General features: G+C 46.8%; 2 protein-coding genes across 3 annotated transcripts in view; one reads left to right on the top strand and one right to left on the bottom strand.

Moving 5' to 3' along the window:
* Window positions 1-1754, bottom strand: part of LOC122093809 (putative transcription elongation factor SPT5 homolog 1) — a 20521-nt gene extending 18767 nt beyond the window's left edge. Inside the window, 1 exon segment of the mRNA XM_042664298.1 lies at window positions 1186-1754. The gene's annotated coding sequence lies outside the window, so the exon portion shown is untranslated.
* Window positions 1755-15558: 13804 nt separating this feature from the next.
* LOC122093237 lies at window positions 15559-18425 on the top strand. Of its 2 annotated transcripts, none has more exons than XM_042663520.1 (2): window positions 15559-15875; window positions 16468-18425. In XM_042663520.1, exon 2 carries the CDS (start codon window positions 16603-16605, stop codon window positions 17884-17886), a length of 1284 nt encoding a protein of 427 aa, XP_042519454.1. In that variant the 5' UTR covers window positions 15559-15875; window positions 16468-16602; the 3' UTR covers window positions 17887-18425. The 2 variants fall into 2 exon arrangements, with proteins under 2 accessions (XP_042519454.1, XP_042519453.1); XM_042663519.1 differs by having other exon boundaries at window positions 16458-18425.
* Window positions 18426-20724: the final 2299 nt, after the last annotated feature.

Here is a 20724-nt window from a genome sequence, read left to right as displayed (position 1 = left end):
GGGGGAGAGTGAGAGATGAATAAGTAGAGTTGATGGAGTAGTTTTCGGAGGGAATAAAGACTAATAGGATGGTGACATGCAAGATGGAGGGAATGTGAGAGGGCACATATGGAAGTGAAGGAAATATTTCAATTCAATTTGGCTACTAGTAACTATTAGAAAATTTTGGCATTAAAAAAGGATGTGAAAAAAAAAAAAAACAGTAAAGAAGTTTTTGATGGAGCGGTATGGAATATAGTCCGTTAAAACAGGAACAGCAAAAAATGGTCTTCAATCCCGACCTGTTTAAAACGAGTCAGATTTTGAACAGGATGGTCCAAAATCCAGTCAGTCATTTTAAAAAATGGAATAAATTCAAAAACGGAAAATGAGGAACCAAAATTATGGCAAAATACTCACATAAATTGAGGAATTATTACCTAAATGCATTCATCCCAAGTCTAAAGCAACTATAACATCCAATGAAAATGCATATAATATCCACAACCCCATTCTAAACTCCAATCAAACCATCCATTCCAACTAAAATCCTAGACAAATTAAGCACCAATTGATTGATGCTATCCTGAGAATAATAAAATTCCAGCATGAGAGAGAAGGTAAATGAATAAAAATCAGCGCATATTAAACTAAAGGCCTCTCAATAGTTGGGGCAAACTTTTCAACACTATATATGCAACAAAGCAAACATAACTGTTTCAGTACAAACTACTTATAGGTTATAGCCATGCCCCAATTGCATAATTTCCAGGCTAAAATACAACATTATACCAAAAACTCAGGCTCCGTTTGGTTGCAATGGGAATTTAAAGGGAAGGGAAGTGAAATTTTCATACTCTAAAAAGAAATGTTTATGGTCATTACTCCATATGAGTGTATAAACTACTTAATTTTTTAACCATATTTAGTAATAATGTATTTTACATGTAATTTTTATTTTACATATTATTGCAAAGGATTTTGGATGCAAAGTAAAGTGAAAATTTATAATCAAATATGGAATGATTTGAAGTTAACGTTAAAGTCACATGGGTAATGATTACAAATATTTCCTTTTTAAGTATGAAAATTTCACTTCCCTTCCCTTTTATTCCCCATACAACCAAACATAGCCTCATAGAAATGTAATTCGTAATCTCATTAGAAGAAAAAACAATTTAAAATCCATAAAGCTGAGGTACTTACTTGATGTAAAGATGGGAGGCTCTAACTTGATTACTGCACGATGCCGTGATTAAGAGATGGGCCATCAATTGAACAGTCCATCCAGAATCTAGATCAAGAAGGCCGCTGCATTTTATGGAAATCTGCGAATTGACTTTCAAGATTTAAATAAATTAATTAAAAAAATTAAAAAAAAAAAAAAAAAATCACCAGCCTCCTGAGAGCTACAGAAAGATCAACAGGACAGTTTGGGGTAGGAGAATTTAAAATGTCCAAATTCAAGGCTTTCAAGCTAAGCTAAAAACCAGACAATCAAAGCACCCGGATAAATAAAACCTGGAATGAAAGAAATTGCAGAATTGCATTTCCACCGATTGTGTTCAAAAAGAAAGAAATTGAAGAAAATAACTTAAACAAGCAAGCTAAGCAGCCAATACACAGTGGTAGCCCAAATTTCCAATAATTATAGTTTAAAGATCGACAGAAAGAAGACGAAGATGTATGATATAATGCGGAAGAACCCTTTTTTCTGTCTGCATGAGATATTAATACGATGGACGATAGGGGAGGATACTCTTTTATCTATCAAGTCTTGGACTCTTGGTGATGGTGTGGAGACGGGTTGCGGAAAGAAGATGACATAGAATGGCGTGAACCTAGCCGTGGGAAATCCTATGCGCTTGGAGCCAAAAGGGTATTGAATCTGCGATTAGGGTACAACTTTGAATGCAGCATGTGAATGCAAGGCATCTACGCCTCTCCATCGTACGCGTAAGAAGATTGGGAGAGGTAGGGGTTAATACGATTATAGATGACAAATCCTTTTTGATACCGGCCGGAATCAAGAATGTCATAATGATCAAACGATAGAGAGAGGCGAAAGATTCTGGCCTTGTTCCGACAAAAGAATCGTCCGCTCTAGAAACAATCCACCGTTGACCGTCGCTCGTCGCTGCCAAAAAAAATATATGTAAATAATAATTGGAGAGCGCTCTCTAAAAGACAGTGTGCCTCCTGCACTAACAGGAATGTTAATGAGAGTACTCGCATAAGCACCACTAAGGTGGAATTTTTGTCTTTTACTAAGAGTGAAATGTCTATTTCACCGCTAATGGACTGGGCTCAGGTTGCGCTTTTTTTTTCTTTTTTTTCATAATAATAAGCATTTTAAAACTGTTATTTTAAATTTTTTTTGGCCTTGTTTTTCTTTTATATTAGTAACGGCTCTATATGTGTTGATTGAAAATGGTAGAATATTCATATTACCCACTAACAGAAATAGAATTAAAAAAAAAAAATTTTTATTTTGATTCAAATATCTCTTTCTCGACTCTTGCTTTTTTGGCCTTGCCATAAGGCCCATAATTAGTTTTGATTGTTGTGACCTTCATCACAAGACTCTTCCTTATGGAAATTGTTCAATTCTTGAATTATTCCTCCAGAGAGGTGAAGATATCCTTTGTTGAGTGATGTAAATGTTTGAAACCATTTGCACCCTAAGAAGATCCAAATTTTACATTCAGGGAGATTCTTTCATTTATTTGTGTAGAGAAGAGATTAGAGACAAACCGTTCAAGATATGGTGAGGCCAAAGGTTATAGCAATGGCCAACCAGAACCCACCAAGAAACATCCTCACACAATACCTAGCTCCCCTTAGGAACCCCCCTTCCTAACACAGCCTCTATCCCTCCAAACACCAGGAAAGCAATGCTTGAGTACCCCTGCAACTACCAACTTCAAACTGATCGATCACCTTATACTCCCTTGTGAACCAAACTGCTAGCAATGGCAACATGGCTCCAATGGAGAGCCCAAGCTCATCTCTTCAGTAATATGTTACGTTCTCTCGCACCTGCCTTTTCCTTCTCCCTCCTAATATGAACCATCTCAATCGATGTCCAACTGCAAGTAATCAAACACCAACATTGCGATCTCCATCGATAAGGTCAATATGGATCAATACCTGGTTTGATATTGGGTATCAGAACAATATTGATGCTCGATACCTTAAAGCCTTGAACCATGCATCCATATATGATCCAACCCCTTTGAGTCATGCATCTTTGCACAAAATCAGAAATATGTGATGTGGAATTACGTGGTCTAAAATATGTAATATAGAAGTCAATTTTAGATAAATTCCACTCTGAGGTTGATGGAAACTTATATCTCTCTACTATGTGCCCCATATATTCTAATGAATAGTTTTCATGGTACCAAAAAATTGGCAAAACATGATATCTGAAATAACAGTATAGTATGGGTAATCTGCTGAGGCAACTTAGTAAAAGACCATATGATACAGCCAAAATAACCTCTCGGTGGGGGCAATGACACGTGTCACTGCGGGGACACGTGTCCTCTGCCAGACGAAGGTTCCAAGAAACCACTCACACTCGAGCACGCTCAATCACCGAGGCACGCCCGCAGAATCACGCAGGATCACGTCGTCTGCATGAGGGGAATATTCCCCCAGAAGGTTGGACGTATTCTAGTAGGAATCTAAGAGGGAAGAAGGGGGAAAAAACCCTAAGGCCGAAGAGCTATATAAGAAGGCACGGAAGAAAGGGGAAGGTAAGCTCTAATACCCTCACCATTACTCCCTTATTGAACTGTGCGGCCGACCCTGACTTGAGCGTCGGAGGACTAACCCCGGACAAAGTTTCGGGCCTCCATCGTCTGTGTTTGTGTAGGTTGGACCAGCGGGGTTTTTTGGCAGCAACAGATTGGCGCCGTCTGTGGGAACGACGGTAATGGTGGGAAGAACCTACAACCGAAGAAGGACGAGAGCGACGTCCAACGTAGACATGGGGGAAGAACCTTCAGGGGAGCTTCCTCCCTCGGCGGAGACTGGACGAGAAAGGGGTCATGACGACCGGGAAGTGTCCGTCAGATACCAGCGGTCGGCTGGATATTCAGTACGGGAAGGCAGCGACCATCAGCCTCCCGCGGCCCAGGAGTACGTGACAAGGCAGCAGTTCGAAGACCTCCAGAACAAATATAACCGGATGGCCGAGACTATGAGGGAAGTCTCCAAAGCTGTCTCCCATAAGACCGGCAGAGCACCCCCAGGGACCCACGTCCAGTTCGAAAGGGCTCGAGAAGAAGACCGAAGCAGTACGGGATCGATGAGGGCCGGCCGCGATCCTCGAAACCGAGCAAGGGAGAGTCCAGCGCCCCGAAGTAGGACGCGACGCGCCGCCAGAGACCCGCATGGGTATCAGCACCAAGGAGACAAGCAGAGATCCAAGGACTCGGGATTAAAGAGGATGATCTTAGACCTGAAGGACGAGATCAGAAAGGTGGCAGAAAACCAGACAGGGAACCGCGAGCCCGACCTCACCAATGATACGGCCTTAGCTGACGAGGTCATGAGGGACCCGCTCCCGGTCGGTTTCCGCCTGCCCAAGTACGACACCTATGACGGGTCGGGGGACCCCGTCGATCACTTGGAAGGCTTTAAGGTCGCCATGCAATTCCATCGCGTCTCGGAAAATATTATGTGTCGGGCCCTCCCATTGACGTTCAGGGGGGCGGCGAGGCTGTGGTATAACCGACTACCGACGAAGTCGATCCACAGCTTCAGCGACCTGAGCTACTTCTTCGTGAAGGGGTTCTCTAGTAGCCAGCCCCTCCAGAAGACTACGTTGAACCTAACCAACGTCAAACAGCAAGAAGGGGAATCGCTGCGGAATTACATGAAGCGATTCCAACAAGAAAAGATCACAATCAGGGGCCTAGACCCGAAGGAGGAGTTCACGGCCCTAGACCCGAAGGAGGAGTTCACGGCCCTGCTAGGTGGCGTCAAGGACAAGGAATTGAAGAGGTCCCTGGCGAAGCATACGCCTAGAGATCTGACCGAGCTGAGGGCGCGATGCGATAAGTACATCCAGATGGAAGAAACCCTCCAGGCAGATGAAGAAGTCGAAAGGAAGGCGGCGAGGAAGAGGCCCTTAAGGGTTGATGATAAACCCGTCGAAGAAGGAAAAAGACGAAAGTCCGAGCGCAGTCGGGCCCCCAGTCCACCGAGGAAGTTTGAGAGGTATGCACCCCTGAACCGAAGGCGAACAGAGGTGTTAATGCAGATAAAAGATTCTCCAGATGCCAGGGCCATGAAGTGGCCAGGAAAGATGGGGCGACATCCAGAAAGACGCAATGTGGATAGATACTGCCACTTCCACAGAGACCACGGCCATGACACCGAGGACTGTTGGCATCTCAAGGGGGAGATAGAAGGAATGATCAGAAGGGGATACTTAGGCAGATTTGTAGATCGGGAGAAAGAGCTGGCTCCAGAAGGCAATGGCCGGAGAGATAACCGTCGGAGAGATGGTGGAGGTCGGTATGAAAGAGGGGGGCTCGCCCGCAGAGGAAATCAAGAACGGCGGAGGAACCAGACACCAGAGGAAGATGGACGCCGGCCTCGAGAGGAGAACAAGAGCCCAACAAGAGTTATAGCAACCATCTGTGGAGGCCCGGCCGCAGGAGAGAGTTCGGTCTCTGCCAGGAAGGCGAAGGCCTACGCGAGGAGCGTACATGTGGCAGAATGGTCGAACAAGAAGGCGAAGACGGGGACGGTCATCTCCTTCTCAGACGATGATCTGGAAGGGGTACAGACCCCGCATGACGATGCCTTGGTCATCGCCATGACTATAGGAGATTGCAAAGTGAAGAGGATCTTAGTGGATAACGGCAGCTCAGCTGATATCCTGTTCCTCGAAGCTTTCCGGAAGATGGGCCTCGACGAAGGAAAGTTAAAGAAGGTCGAACACCCGTTGCAGGGATTCTCTGGCGCCCCGGTGAAGGTGGAAGGGTCGATTGAGCTGCCGGTTTGAGCTGGCACCGGAGATCGCCAGGCGACGGTGATGATCAACTTCCTGGTGGTGAGCATTACATCAGTGTATAATGCCATACTAGGAAGAGTCGGGTTGAATCTGTTAAAGGCCATCGTCTCCACCCCCCATCTCAAAATGAAGTTCCCAACCAAGAATGGCGTCGGGGAGTGTCGGGGTGATCAGGAGACGTCCCGAAGATGTTACGCCACTACTCTCTGGGGAAAAGAAAAGGCGGGTGAGACGCTCCCGATAGAGGATCTACGTGATGATGCCAGTTATCAACGAGGAGAGCCGGCCGAAGATTTAGTGCAAGTTGAAGCTGAAGAAGGAGATCATACCCGGCAATTCCAGATTGGGGCTACCATGCCAAGGTCGCAGCAAGAAAGACTCATCTCATTCTTACGGAGCAACGCTGACGTATTCGCCTGGTCGGCATCGGACATGCCCGGGATCGACCGAGAAGTAATAGAACATCACCTAAATGTTAGCCCCATGAAGAAGCCGATGCAGCAGAGGAAAAGGACGTTAGCCCCAGAAAGACAGAAGAAGATAGACGAGGAAGTAGAAAAGTTACTGAAGGCCCGGTTCATCCGAGAGATCCAGTACCCGGAGTGGATATCTAACGTGGTGATGGTCCCGAAGGCAAATGGGAAGTGGAGGATCTGCATCGACTTCACCGACCTGAATAAGGCCTGCCCCAAGGATGCATACCCCCTGCCGAAGATAGACCTGCTCATCGACGCGACGGTGGGATACGAGACACTGAGTTTCATGGATGCATACTCGGGGTACAACCAAATCAAAATGGCCGAGGCTGATGTCCCGAAAACGTCCTTCATAACTTAAGGAGGGTTGTACTGCTATGAGGTCATGCCTTTCGGACTAAAGAACGCGGGGGCCACCTATCAGAGGTTGGTGAACAAAGTTTTTAAAGGGCTGATCGGCAAGACCATGGAAGTGTACGTGGATGACATGCTCGTGAAAAGCCTGAAGGCGGAAAGACACATCCAAGACTTGGAAGAGGCGTTCCAAGTGCTACGACGGTACGACATGAAGCTGAACCCAGCAAAATGTGCCTTCGGAGTAGCCTCGGGGAAGTTCCTCGGCTTCATCGTTTCAGAGAGAGGAATCGAAGCCAACCCAGTCAAAATACAAGCCATTCGGGACATGAGGTCACCCCAGAACGTAAAGCAAGTCCAGGAGCTGACGGGTCGGGTAGCTGCCCTCGGAAGATTCATGTCTCGGTCTGCTGATAGATGCCTTCCTTTCTTCAAGGCGCTGAAAGGGGCTAAAAGGTTCGAGTGGACGGAGGAGTGCGAAAGATCTTTCGAGCAATTGAAGGAGTACTTGGCCGCACCCCCACTGCTGACAAAGCCGAACACCGGAGATGTCCTACAGCTGTACCTTGCTATATCGGCAGTTGCTGTAAGCGCCGTACTGACGAAAGAGGAAGGGAAGCAACAAAGGCCAATATACTACGTCAGCCGAACCCTTTTAGATGCCGAGACAAGATATCGAAAGGCGGAGAAAGTGGCATACGCCCTCGTGACGGCGGCAAGAAAGCTGAGGCCATATTTTCAGTCACACACAGTATGCGTACTCACCGACCAGCCTCTGAAGAAAATACTGCAGCGACCAGATATGTCCGATCGTCTGGTAAATTGGGCCATAGAGCTGGGAGAGTTCGACATCCAGTACAAGCCGAGAACCGCAATTAAAGCACAGGCCCTCGCAGACTTCATAGCGGAGACGACGATCCCCGATGACCCGCAGGAATCTGCCGAGGAACGAGCAGAGGAGGCTTGGACGCTGTATGTGGATGGGGCTTCCAATAGCGGTGGAAGTGGCGCTGGAATTGTGTTGGTAAGCCCCGAAGGCTTCAAAGTAGAATGCGCCCTACGGTTCGGCTTCGACGCCTCCAACAACGAAGCGGAGTACGAGGCGATAATAGCCAGAATTAATCTGGCCCGGGCTTTGATGGTGAAGGAACTGGTAGTGAATAGCGACTCCCAACTCGTGGTGCGGCAAGTGAATGGCGAATACGAGGCCAAAGAGCAGAGGATGGCCGAATACTTGAACGCGGTGCGAGAAGGGTCAGCGGCTTTCAAGGAATTTGAGGTAAAGCAGGTGTCACGAGAAGAGAATGCTAGCGCAGACGCACTGTCACAGCTGGCCACTTCCGACTTCGTGGAACTTGGACGAGCGGTGTACTTCGAAGTACTACCACAGCCAAGCATCGAGAAACCCCACGAGGTGTTACCCGTAGGTGAAAACGGCCGAAGCTGGATGGACGCCATAATAGAATACCTCAAGGAGGGGAAGCTCCCAGAGAACAGGGACGAAGCAAGGAAAGTAAGAATAAGGTCAGCGCGCTTCTTCCTGAAAGATGACACTCTATACAAGATAGGGTTTACCTCACCATACCTCAAGTGCCTGGATTCTTTCGACGACGAGTATACGCTCCAGGAGGTGCATGAGGGGATATGTGGCCAACACCTTGGGGCCCGGGCCCTGGCGCACAAAGTACTAAGGCAGGGCCTGTACTGGCGACAATGAGAAAGGACGCAGAATCGCTGGTCAGGAAATGCGTCAAGTGCCAGATGTTCGCCCCCGTGCCCAGGCTACATTCTACCGAGCTATCATCCCTATCTAGCCCAGTACCGTTCGCCATGTGGGGGATGGACATTTTAGGCCCGTTCCCCTTGGCCACGAGACAGAGGAAGTTTGTCGTGGTGGCGGTCGACTACTTCACGAAGTGGGCGGAAGCCGAAGCCCTAGCGACGATAACAGAAAAGAACATTAGGGACTTCTTCCAAAGGGCGGTGGTATACAGATTCGGAATCCCCCAGGTCGTGGTTACGGACAATGGAACTCAGTTTGCTAATCCGACCTTCGACGCGTTCTGTGAAGCCCTCGGCATCAACCACAGGAAAACCTTTGTCGGGTATCCCTCGACCAACGGGCAAACAGAAGTAACCAACCGTACGTTGCTCCAAGGGATAAAAAAGAGACTCGATGATGCCAAGGGGCTATGGGCAGACGAGTTGCACCACATTCTCTGGGCCTACCGCACCACCGAGAGGTTAGCTACCGGAGAAACACCCTTCATGTTAACATACGGCACTGAAGCTGTACTCCCAGTAGAGATAGGGGCTATTACCCATCGGATTCGGTACTACAACGAAAACGAAAACGACGGAGGACTCTGGGCAAATTTGGACCTCTTGGCAGAAACCAGAGAAGCTTCACAGGAAAGGATCGCCGCCTACCAGCGGAGGGTCGCTAGGCACTACAACACCAAAGTCCGGAAGAACGAGTTTAGGCAGGGCGACCTTGTCCTCAGAAGGGCGGAAGTGTCGGACCCAAGGCATCAAGGGAAGCTAGACCCAAGCTGGGAAGGTCCCTACAGAGTCTCGAGGGTAATACGACCAGGGTCCTACCACCTAGAGACTACGGGGGGAGTAAGGGTACCCCGATCATGGAACTCAGATAATCTAAGAAAATTCCATCAGTAGTAAAGTAGCGGGCACGCAGTAGTCATTTGTAAATTTTTCCGTCTGTCGTTCTTTGCAATTATTGTCCTTTTGAACCCTTTTTAAGTTGTAATTCATCTTGAAATCCGCAAGATTTAATTCATGAATAATACGAAAGCTGGTTTACGGCAACTGAGGATTCTCCAGGCTGATTACCTCTAACCCTGAGGAACGGATGACTGAAGGTCCACACCTTGGTGGAGGCTCAATCACCCCTTCGGCTCGGAGTTCGGCCAAAGCCGAACAGACCTGACCGAAGGGGTAACATCTAACAGACCCTTCGGCTGGAGCCGAGGGTACCTTCGGTGATTCGGTGATTTGGACGATCGACCTTCGGTGAGCCTTTCGGCCTGAGCCAAAATGCTTTGTATTGCTTGGTGATCCTGATTGTTGGGCGGTCGACCTTCGGTGAACCCCTCGACCTTCGGTGAACCCCTCGAACTTCGGTGAATCCCTCGACCTTCGGTGAACCCTTCGGCTCGAGCCGAGAGGGAAAACACTTGGTAAAATATTGCTAGTGATAATAGGGTCGGCCTTCGTCGGACTTACTAACACGTCGACCCTCGGCCAAGTTTCGGGGAAATAAGCTTAAGAAGGTCAGCTAGGGTTTCGGCCCTCTACAACTATTTACGAACCACAGATCATTAAATGGACAGTTGGAAAAAGAACGAGTGCATTCATAAAGCCCGAAGGCGAAGATTACATACGAAGCCCGAAGGCGAAAGACTACATTAAAGCCCGAAGGCGAAGATTACATACGAAGCCCGAAGGCGAAAGACTACATTAAGGCCCGAAGGCTAGTTACATACGAAGCCCGAAGGCAAAAGACTACATTAAGGCCCGAAGGCTAATTACATGACAAGAGGGGGTAGCCTGCGCTGAGAGCCAAGGTGACCTTAAGGAGCGTCCGTCGGGTTCGCGGCCTCGTCTTCGGCGGGGAGTGCCTCCTGGTCCGAACCTCCACGACCAGGGGTCGGAGGGACTTCCCTATGCAGCTGGACCTCGCCTTCCTCGCTGCCGCCTCTACCTTCGGCGTCGGCAACCTCGGTGGCCGATGGCATCGCCTCCACATCGTCGTCCTCGAAGATGAGGCCGCTGTCTGCAAAGGAAACCCCAGGGTAGCGCCCGAGGACCCAATCTCGGACCTCGGTAGCGCCCATTGTGTACCCTGGGGCGATGGCGTTCTTGATCTCCTCCTTGAAGGCCTCGGAGGACCGATACTTCTTGACCCCTCGGGCTTCGGCTTCCTGAAGGCGGGCCCTCACTTGTGACTTCAACTCCGAGAGCTTCCGTTCGCACTCTCGGCGCTCGAGGGCTAGGTCGCACTCCAGGTGCTCCACCTTCTCGAGGAGGGTGGAGCGCTCGTTGTCTAGGGAGACCTTCTCCCTCTCGCTGGCTTCAAGCTCCCGACACATGGCCTCGGCTCGGAGGGCCAGCTGACCCATCTGGTTCTGAGCCTGCACAGAGCACCGAATATCAGAATGAAAAAAAAATATATATATACATATATAGTACAAGCAAAAAAGAGGCAGGAAGACCGAAGGAGAAGGAGGACCGAAGCTTACCCCCGCCATGTAGATGCACGCCGAGGTGATCAGTGCCGCCGTCCCTTGCTTCTGGGCTTCGGTAGCGTCTCGGGGAAGACTCCCCTTCGTCACCAACTCTCTGGCAACCCGTCCGACGGCCAGAGTGTCGTCTTCCTTCACCGACCATTGTGGGATGAACCCCACCTCAGCCCTCATCGACGGGACCTTCGGGCCTCGGGAGGCAGTGGCGGACGAAGGATCTTGAGCCAGACCGTCTCTGGGAGCAGCAAGGGCTTGGACAGCCTCGGCAGTCGACCCCTCCACCCTGGGCCTCTTCTTCGGGGTCTCGGAAGACGGGCCCGCCTTTTCCTTCCTCTTGGACTTCGGCTGCTGGGGGGCGTCGCGGGCCTTGGCTTCCTTTATCTTTGCCTGTCTTGCGGCGGCGGCGGCCTTAGCCTCGGCTCTGGTAACTTGCACTGCAAGAAGAAACAAGAGGTATTAGTACGAAGGACCGACACTCGAAGGAAGAAGACGGAGTCTAGCCTAACTCACCCGGGCTAAGCCCGAACTTGAAGAGGATGGCGTCGGACTTGAGGCAGTCGGCCTCGACTGGAGAACATCCTTCCTGCCGCCTCGCCATCGCCAACGACTCCGCGTCTGCCCCGAATAGGGCAGGGGCGGAGTTCACATCCCTAAGGTCCGGGATGTCCCAGACCGTGCCGAAGGGCACCCCCTCGGTCGACTTCACAAAGAAGTACTTTTCTTTCCATCCATGGATGGAAGTCGGGTAACCCTTCAGGAGCCGAAGGTCCTTTCGGGGGCAAAAGTAGTACTAGCCCGTAAGTCCCTTACAGGCCTGAAGAAGAAAACAGTTTATGAAGAGTCGAAGGGAGAGAGGCCTCTTGTGCCGAACAAAGAAGATGACGAAGCTTAATGCTTGTCGCCACCCGTTCGGCGTTAGCTGGGTCGGGCTTAACCCATAGTGCCGAAACACTTTGGTGAAGAAGGGGTGGAGGGGCAGCCGAAGGCCTGCCTTGAAGGCCTCCTTGTATAAGCACAGCTCCTCGGGGTTCCGATAGCTGGCTCGGTCAGAGGGTCTGGGCAGACGGAGCTCGAAAGCATCCGAAACGCCGAAGGAGGCCCTTAGCTCCTCCAGTTCTGGTTCGTCCATCGTGGAGACGATCTTAAGGGCCTCAACTTCTAGGGGCTCCTGTGTCTGGGCTTGGGCGTCGAGCACCCTCTCCCTGAACTCCTCACCGTTGGAGCCACCCTTGGACCCCGACGGTGAGGCCGCTGACGATGAGTCGCGGGAGGAAGGAGAGTCGGTGGAATCCGAGGACATCCCTCGGACTTCCCCAGGACTCCTATACCTACGTCTTGGTCTTGACCTCTCGCAGGACGATGGGCTGTAGCCCGACGAGGAAGACATCACTTACTTGTTGCTAAGCTAAGGAAGAAGAGGACGAGGCTAGAAGGGGATCCGAGGCCGAAGGTGAGCTCTCCGAAGGGAAAAAAGAAAGGTTGCCCCACAAATGGCCCCCCACATTATATAGATGGAAGAATGGCGGTACGACTTCCGAGCATTAATGGCACCGCCACGTCAGGGTACGAAGCCTCGAGGTTTGCGCCCGAGCGGACCTAGCAGGCCTAGCAGACGATCTCACCTTCGGTTGGGAGTTCGGCCAAAGCCGAACGGACCTGACCGAGGGTCCCTCCTTCGGTTGGGAGTTCGGCCAAAGCCGAACGGACCTGACCGAGGGTCCCTCCTTCGGTTGGGAGTTCGGCCAAAGCCGAACGCACCTGACCGAGGGTCCCTCCTTTGGTTGGGAGTTCAGCCAAAGCCGAACGGACTTGACCGAGGGTCCCTCCTTCGGTTGGGAGTTCGGCCAAAGCCGAACGGACCTGACCGAGGGTCCCTCCTTCGGTTGGGAGTTCGGCCAAAGCCGAACGGACCTGACCGAGGCTCCCTCCTTCGGTTGGGAGTTCGGCCAAAGCCGAACGGACCTGACCGAGGGTCCCCCCTTCGGTTGGGAGTTCGGCCAAAGCCGAACAGACCTGACCGAGGGTCCCTCCTTCGGTTGGGAGTTCGGCCAAAGCCGAACGGACCTGACCGAGGGTCCACCCTTCGGTTGGGAGTTCGGCCAAAGCCGAAGGGACCTGACCGAGGGTCCCTCCCTCGGTAGGGGGCTCGGCAAAGCCGAGCAGTGCTGACCGAAGGTCCCACTTTCGACAGGGGGCTCAGTAAAGCCGATCCGAAGCGGCCATAGGTCTTTCTCTCGATCGACCCCAAAGCCTTGGACACTGGTAATGCCAAGACCGAGGGAACAAGTCAACCTCAGAAGATGGTTACTCCCACAGGAAGAAGCTCCTAGTGGAAGTAAGGGGGCTCCTGATACAGCCAAAATAACCTCTCGGTGGGGGCAATGACACGTGTCACTGCGGGGACACGTGTCCTCCGCCAGACGAAGGTTCCAAGAAACCACTCACACTCGAGCACGCGGCTCAATCACCGAGGCACGCCCGCAGAATCACGCGGGATCACGTCGACTGCATGAGGGGAATATTCCCCCAGAAGGTTGGACGTATTCTAGTAGGACTCTAAGAGGGAAGAAGGGGGAAAAAACCCTAAGGCCGAAGAGCTATATAAGAAGGCACGGAAGAAAGGGGAAGGTAAGCTCTAATACCCTCACCATTACTCCCTTATTGAACTGTGCGGCCGACCCTGACTTGAGCGTCGGAGGACTAACCCCGGACAAAGTTCCGGGCCTCCATCGTCTGTGTTTGTGTAGGTTGGACCAGCGGGGTTTTTTGGCAGCAACACAACCTTCATGGATTCAATCCTTGCTGCCCTCAGCCAAGTCCGATTAGAATCGGTGGGAGCTCCTGCTTCTGCTTTGGTCATGACGGGCGAAGGTAAGTTCTTTAGCAACAACTTGGACCTTCCATGGGCCAAAGTAGCCGGAGCCGTCGGCGTCAATGATCATATGTGCTTCATCGGTTCCAAATTCAAAGCTCTCACTACCGAAATCTTATCTCTTCCCTTGCCAACCATCATTGCCATCTCAAGCCACGCATCAACCAACGGCTTCATATAGCGAAAACCCTAACTGTGTCCCATGGTTTCTCAAGGAAGAAGACAATAATAAGGGTTAAGGGCAAATTCATCATCTCCATTGGACCAAGGGTATTTTGGGGTTTATTACAAATTTTTAACACACTTAACGATTTCGCACTCGCGGTCGGGGTATGGTTGATATAATCTACAACTTAGAAGGAAAGAATTTGTAATTATAAACTTCGCAGGGGAGGGTTGTGTAATACCTGAAACATCCAGGGGAGGGGAGTGTAATTTCCTCATAATAAAAATACTAAACATTTGTAGAAACACAACCCTAAAAGCAATGCAAAAGGTAATGGGAAACACATGAACAAACAATGCACATAGGTTTACGAGGTTCGACAAGATTGCCTACGTTCTCAATGAGATGATATTTTGCTTCACTATCAATGGAGAATAGGATTACAAACGCTCGTCTTCACACTTCTCATAATTGTATACAAAGAGTAAATCTTGCTACAAATATATAGCGAAAAAGTGACTGCCTTTCTGTCGAAGGGCTTGCACCAATACTCATTGGATTAAACTGAGACTGAATATAGGACATCATACACCAACAACATTATAATCAATAATTTGGATATTAGAATTACGTAATTGTATTTTTGCCTTCTTTTTGTTGAGACATTACCAAGCTTTCCTTTTTCTAAATATTGGTTTACTTAAAAATTTCCCTCAATTTCTTGTATGTTAGAGTTATAGTTAGTAGCATGGTTTTAAGTATCGGCCGTATCACCAATTCAGATCGATTACCCATATTGTTTAAGGTGTAAAATAGTTGTTTTTTTTTTTTTTTTTTTTAATGCAAGGGTAGAAATGAGCGATACACTTCGATTGAATTTGATTTGAATCGGTATCGGTATCAGTACTAAATCCTTGGTTAGTAGTTTTCAATTGATATCCAACAAATATTTAAAGCACATGGAAAATCTTGCCATGTCAGATGTGAGAGAGAAGAATTGGAAATACCCATAATGAACATGATTTATATTTTCATAGTTCAGATTGATTTGTATTTTCATAGTTCAGATATGTCCATGAATAAAAACAACCCATGAACCGGACCACTCACTCATCAATCCATTTTTTGTTGCAACTCAGTAAAAGTAAAAAATTCTACCAAAAAAAATTGAAAGTAGAAAATCAATTAAATGAGTTGACTTGGCCCCAAAAATTGAATTTTCGTGAATGATTGTTCATCCATGGTTTATGACAAAAAATTTGCATTTTAGTGGGTTAGGCCACTATACTACACCTCCGGTCTAACCGGGTCGCTCATTTGGTTTTATCTTCGAACCATTTTTGCATCATATGTCTCATACAAACGAATAAAATATTTGAAAATTTAAAAAAGAAAAGAGACACCCGTACAGAGGAGAAGAGAGAGAAACAGAAGAAAACCAAGATAGAGAGGAGAGAGATTGCAGCGATCGAGGGTGCAATCTAATTCTCAGAGAAGAGCGCGAGAAATATATGTGGAGAGAGAGAACGAGAGAGAAAAAAGAAAAAAGAAAAAAGAAAAAAGAGGAAAAATAAGAATAAAAATTAAAAGCGAATGCGAAGAGAGAGAGAGAGAGAGAGAGAGAGAGCGAAATCGAATTAAAAGCATTTGAAGGAACATACGAGGAATCAAAGCTAAGTCTCTCTAGATGCAAACGCTGAATCTCAATCAATCTTACTCACACAAGCTCGAAAAGGTCAGATATCTTTCCTTCTGTTCTCAATTTTTTTCCCATCTCCTTAAGCTTTCGTTTTCCGGTTCTATGTATTGGTTCTGTTTTCTGCAAAATTTTGACCTACGGTCGAACCATTGAAGTTATTTCCAACTCAAATCTTTCGAGTGATCCGTTGTGTTAAGCTTGTTTCTTGATCTCAGAGCAGAGAGAGAAGTTGGGTACCTACTTTTCTTCCTCTTCTTCTTCTTTTTTTTTTTGTTTATTTTTTTTATATACATTTCTGACCGAATGATGGTATTTTTTTGGACTTATAGGGAGGAGGGTCTCAAGGTTTTTTTGCAGTTCAACGAGAGTGAATTTTTAAATTTGAAGCGTAGGGTTTTGATTTTTAAAAGATCGGAACTTAGGTCCCCCCCCCCCCCCCCCCCTTTTTTTTTTTTTTTTTTTTTGAGTTCGGGGTTGAAGGGATTTAGTGAGTTCGGAAGTTACTGATATCTCTGTTTGAAGGTTTTGTTATTTAGTTACTAGGGTTATTGTTCTTGAAGATAGGATTTGTGTCTGCATTGTCTGGTTTGCACATGGTGGAATTAAAGCCAGGTTCAGGTGGGTGCAGGTGGCGCTATTGGAAACAGGGAAAGCCCTAATTCAATTGGTAATAATTGGGGGTTTTGGCGCTTCACGGTTTTGTATTTGCAGAAAAGACAATTGGCTATTGTGGAAGTCTTATATGGACTCCATGTTTTGAGAAATGCAACCTTCGCAGGAGCAATCACGGATCAATCTTGGTGACTTGAAGGCACAGATGGTGAAGAAGCTTGGCCCAGAGAGGTCAAAGCGTTACTTCCATTATTTGAATGGACTGTTGAGCCTTAAGTTAAGCAAAGGTGAGTTTGATAAGCTATGTCATCGGACTCTTGGAAGGGAGAATCTCCCTTTGCACAACCAGCTGATACGTTCAATTCTGAAGAATGCTTGCCATTCTATGGTCCCACCTCCACATGTTTACGAGAAGGAAGGCTGGAAGTCAAAATTAGGAGCTGGAAAGAGATCTCCTTCAAGAGAAGGTAGTGGGCCCTCACCAACTCCAGTGATTTGGTTAAATGGGAATATTCCGGCACATTCGCTCCAAAAGACCAAGTCTGGGATTCCAGACAGGAAGCTTACAGATCGACCGAGCTCTCTAGGACCAAATGGGAAGGTTGGGTTTGAGTTTCCTTCTCAACAATCAACTACTACAGATGACAGCATCAGGATTATTACGGAAAATGGGGATTTGAAGCCATGTGACTTCCATAGGCCTGTCCAGCATCATCAGGGCCTTGCGGAGCAACCTGAAATCGAGTGTAAGTTTTCACTTCAGCGTCCACACAAAAAACAACGAATTAATAGATCACTGGATGATCCAGTTTCTGTACATAGCCAGCTTGAACTTGAAGTAGTTGTCGTCACTGAAGATGGGGAAGAGTTGGAGCAGGCCAACATTTCCAGCTCCGCCACTAGAAGTCCACTTAGGGCTCCTCTTGGGGTTCCATTTTTCTCAGCTAGTATAGGTGGGGCCCGCAGGGCTTTGCCAATTCCGAGCAGGAGTAGTTTTGCTAGTTATTATGACAGTGGTGAATTATCTGATATGGAGACATTGAGGAAACGTATGGAGCAGATTGCAGAAGTACAGGGCCTTGAAGGGGTGACAACAGACTCTGCTAATTTGTTAAATAATGGGTTGGATGCATATTTGAAGCAGTTGATCTGGTCTTGCATTGAGCTAGTAGGAGCAAGATCTGGACATGAGCCATCAGTGCAATCTGTTTACAAGCAACAGACTCGGGATAAAGTCATTAATGGTATCTTGCCGCGTCATCAGTCACATATGCCAAGTAGCAGTGGGCCCTTGGAAGGCACCCAAGAACACATAAGCCATTGTCCGATATCTTTGCTTGATTTTAAGGTTGCAATGGAGCTAAATCCACAGCAGCTTGGAGAAGATTGGCCATTGCTGCTGAAAAAAATTTGTATGCACTCATTCTTGGAATAAAACATCCAAGGCAAACCTTGGTTTCTCCAAAGCTATGGTTGGGTGGGCCGCACTAGTTCAAGGGGTCAAGCAGTTATTGATGGACACTATTGACACAGTGACCGCTCCGTTATGGCAGTGATGGACCAGACAAGCAACCCCCGGGATAAAGTTTCTGTCCCTTCCAAGATGAACTGGGAATCAGAGCAGGAAGTCCTTGTATTATCCTGCTGCTGGGCCATACTCAACCAGGAATACATTTAACAGCAATCACTCAGAAGGTTATCTCAAAAGAATTTACCTATGTTTGGTTGCACTGCTGTATGTTAAGCATTTGTGTTGGTTGTCTCCCGCCATCACTGCAGATCTCGAGTTTTTTTGTAATTTACAGCAAATGAAGAGGAAATTTAAGACCAGTTTTGCAGTAATATTGTTGTGTAGCTTGGTATAAGGTAAAATCACATCATGTAAGGATGGCAGTGTTGCAGTGTATGAAATATCAAAACTGAGAATTGATTTGAGTCCAAAATTAACAACACATCTCATCCCAAATTATTTTAGATGATCTAATTATTTAGTATGAGTATCCCAACAGATTTATACTCGAGAATCCAAATGTTCTGAATTTCTCTCTTTTCTGTAATGTAAACTTTGCAATACTCAGCTGATCCTTTAGGTGTCAAATTTCCTGGATTTTTTTTTTTAAATTTTAATTAATTAATTAATTTTTTTGTAAATCTTTTTCTGATGTATGTATGATCCAAAATTTATCAAATCTAAATATTCAATTGGGTGGAAAGTAACTGTGGTAGCTTAGTTTATATTCTCTGTGGAGAACTAGTTTTGGTTGTTATTTGAGCTGGGTCATGAATTATTTATAAAACATATGGAACAAATTCAGCTTTGGTCATAGAAAGAAAGCTGAAAAGGTAAAAAGATTTTGTTTTCTCCTTTAAATATATCAACAAAGACTTATAAACTGAGAGAAAGAAATAGAAAGAGAAAACAAAAGGAAAAAATTGCCTTCCATCCACCTAGCATGATGATCCATGTCGTACTTTGCTACAGTGATATTTTTAGATGGACCATATGCAACGTATAATTGTATCTGCATTCTTCAGTTTGGATGATCGCTCCTCTTCACCTTGCAATTCTAGTGCTGGACTGAAAAACAATTAAGTCGGAGGGTCTAAATAGTTCACAGCTATGTATATTTTAAGTTGGGATAAGATTATGATAGCTATGTACATTTTAATTATAAATGTTTGTTCTGCAGAAAATCCTCGGTTGTACTAATTTAGAACTATGGACCTTTTGGCTGCTGACTTTTTTTGGGTTCTTTTTGACAGCTGACATATTGAATACTTCTTGTCAGTAGTTGCTGCTTGTTATTCTTCTTCAGAAATAGATATTGGGAGCATTATTTGCTAAATATTTCTTCATAGGTTTTCATTTTTCCAGTTAAGAGTGTGTTGATACTTTGTCCAATTATCTTCTTGTTTAAAACACCTCTGTTAACCTGAAACCATTTTCTTTTGAATCTTTAGTGTTGAATTTTTTGGGTCAATAAAAATGATAGAAATGATTAGAAAAAAGCCTGCGATGCAAGTTCCTTGCAGCAGGCATATGTCTGAGTTAACAGTTGATGAAGTAACCTTTTTGTATTGAAGCAATTTGCCTTTTGCACCAAGGTCTCTGAGAAACTTGACCTCTACTAAGGAAACTGAAAAAACAAATGCAGCTGATCAATTTTGCGACCCACAAATAATGGTTGTGTCATCGTGAGGAAGGAGGACATGTATGGATGGTAGCTGGGTTCAGCGGTTCTTGGAGCCTTTCTCATCTGATCAAAGAACTGGCAGGCGGTTTATCGTCCTATATGACCTTTATTTTGGGTGAATACATTACGAAAAGAAGAAGGGGTTACAAGGAGCCCCCTAAAAAAGGGAAAAAGAAGAAACATTATAGGAGAACAATACAAAGCAAGGCAAAACCCAACCGTCAAGGAGAAGGGGCAGGGGGCTGCAGTAAGGAGTTGGACAAGCCTTAGGATACAGCAGTAAGCCTATTCCTTGTGGAATCATCTACACTACGAGGGGAGACAAAAGATAGCTTGCTACTAACATAAAAGGAGATGTATATCTTTATTTGCTCAAAGGATCTTGAGTTAGAGGACCATTCTCTGAGATTACACTCCATCTAAATATGATTGATGGCGGCACCAAAGGCAAGCTTATTGACGATGTCTTAGATTGACTTTCCGGTATAATTCATATCCATCTAGATCTATTCTTTTGCTAATGGAAGAATACTCCTACTTGGCCAGGATTTACATAGGAGCCTTATCTAGACTGCGGAGAAGGGACAAGTAAAAAGTAGGTGCTCCACATCTTTTGAAGTGTTCTAATAGAGCAGAAGGGAGGAGAGATAAGGATATATCGATGAATGAGAGAGTACTGATTTGGGAGGCAATTGGAGAGGGCCCATCAAACGGTAAAATTGTAACGGGGGATGTTGCTTTTGAGCCAAACAGCTAGGGAAGAGTTCGATGAAGTATGTCTAGGGACGATGCCAAAGTTAGGGGAGCAAAATTATGAAAGTGATGGGCTTGACTTGGATGATGCAAAAACATCAGCATATATGCTGAAAAAATGAGGGCAAAGGTAGAGAGCAGAGCCTAGTTACAAGCTGATCAAGAAAGATTGATGTAGGTGGCTGAGGGAGCTGGTTCATCTAGATAGGCTAGAGAAGAGCTTGAGCCACAGGGGAGGAGGAGGATGTTGAGACATAGAGCGCCTGAGATTCCATTCAAGAGGTTTCAGAGTTTGAGGGCCCAAGCCCGAGCCCGACCGCGACCAC

Source organism: Macadamia integrifolia, chromosome 11, assembly GCF_013358625.1.
Source record: "Macadamia integrifolia cultivar HAES 741 chromosome 11, SCU_Mint_v3, whole genome shotgun sequence".
In the NCBI taxonomy this organism is placed as follows: Eukaryota; Viridiplantae; Streptophyta; class Magnoliopsida; order Proteales; family Proteaceae; genus Macadamia; species Macadamia integrifolia.
Note: the sequence above shows the minus strand (reverse complement) of the source record. Positions and strands in the feature narration are given on the sequence as shown.

Bases quoted from the DNA above. Each gene is read 5' to 3' on its own strand.
- LOC122093237 (XM_042663520.1), top strand. From the start codon at position 16,603: ATGCAACCTTCGCAGGAGCAATCACGGATCAATCTTGGTGACTTGAAG.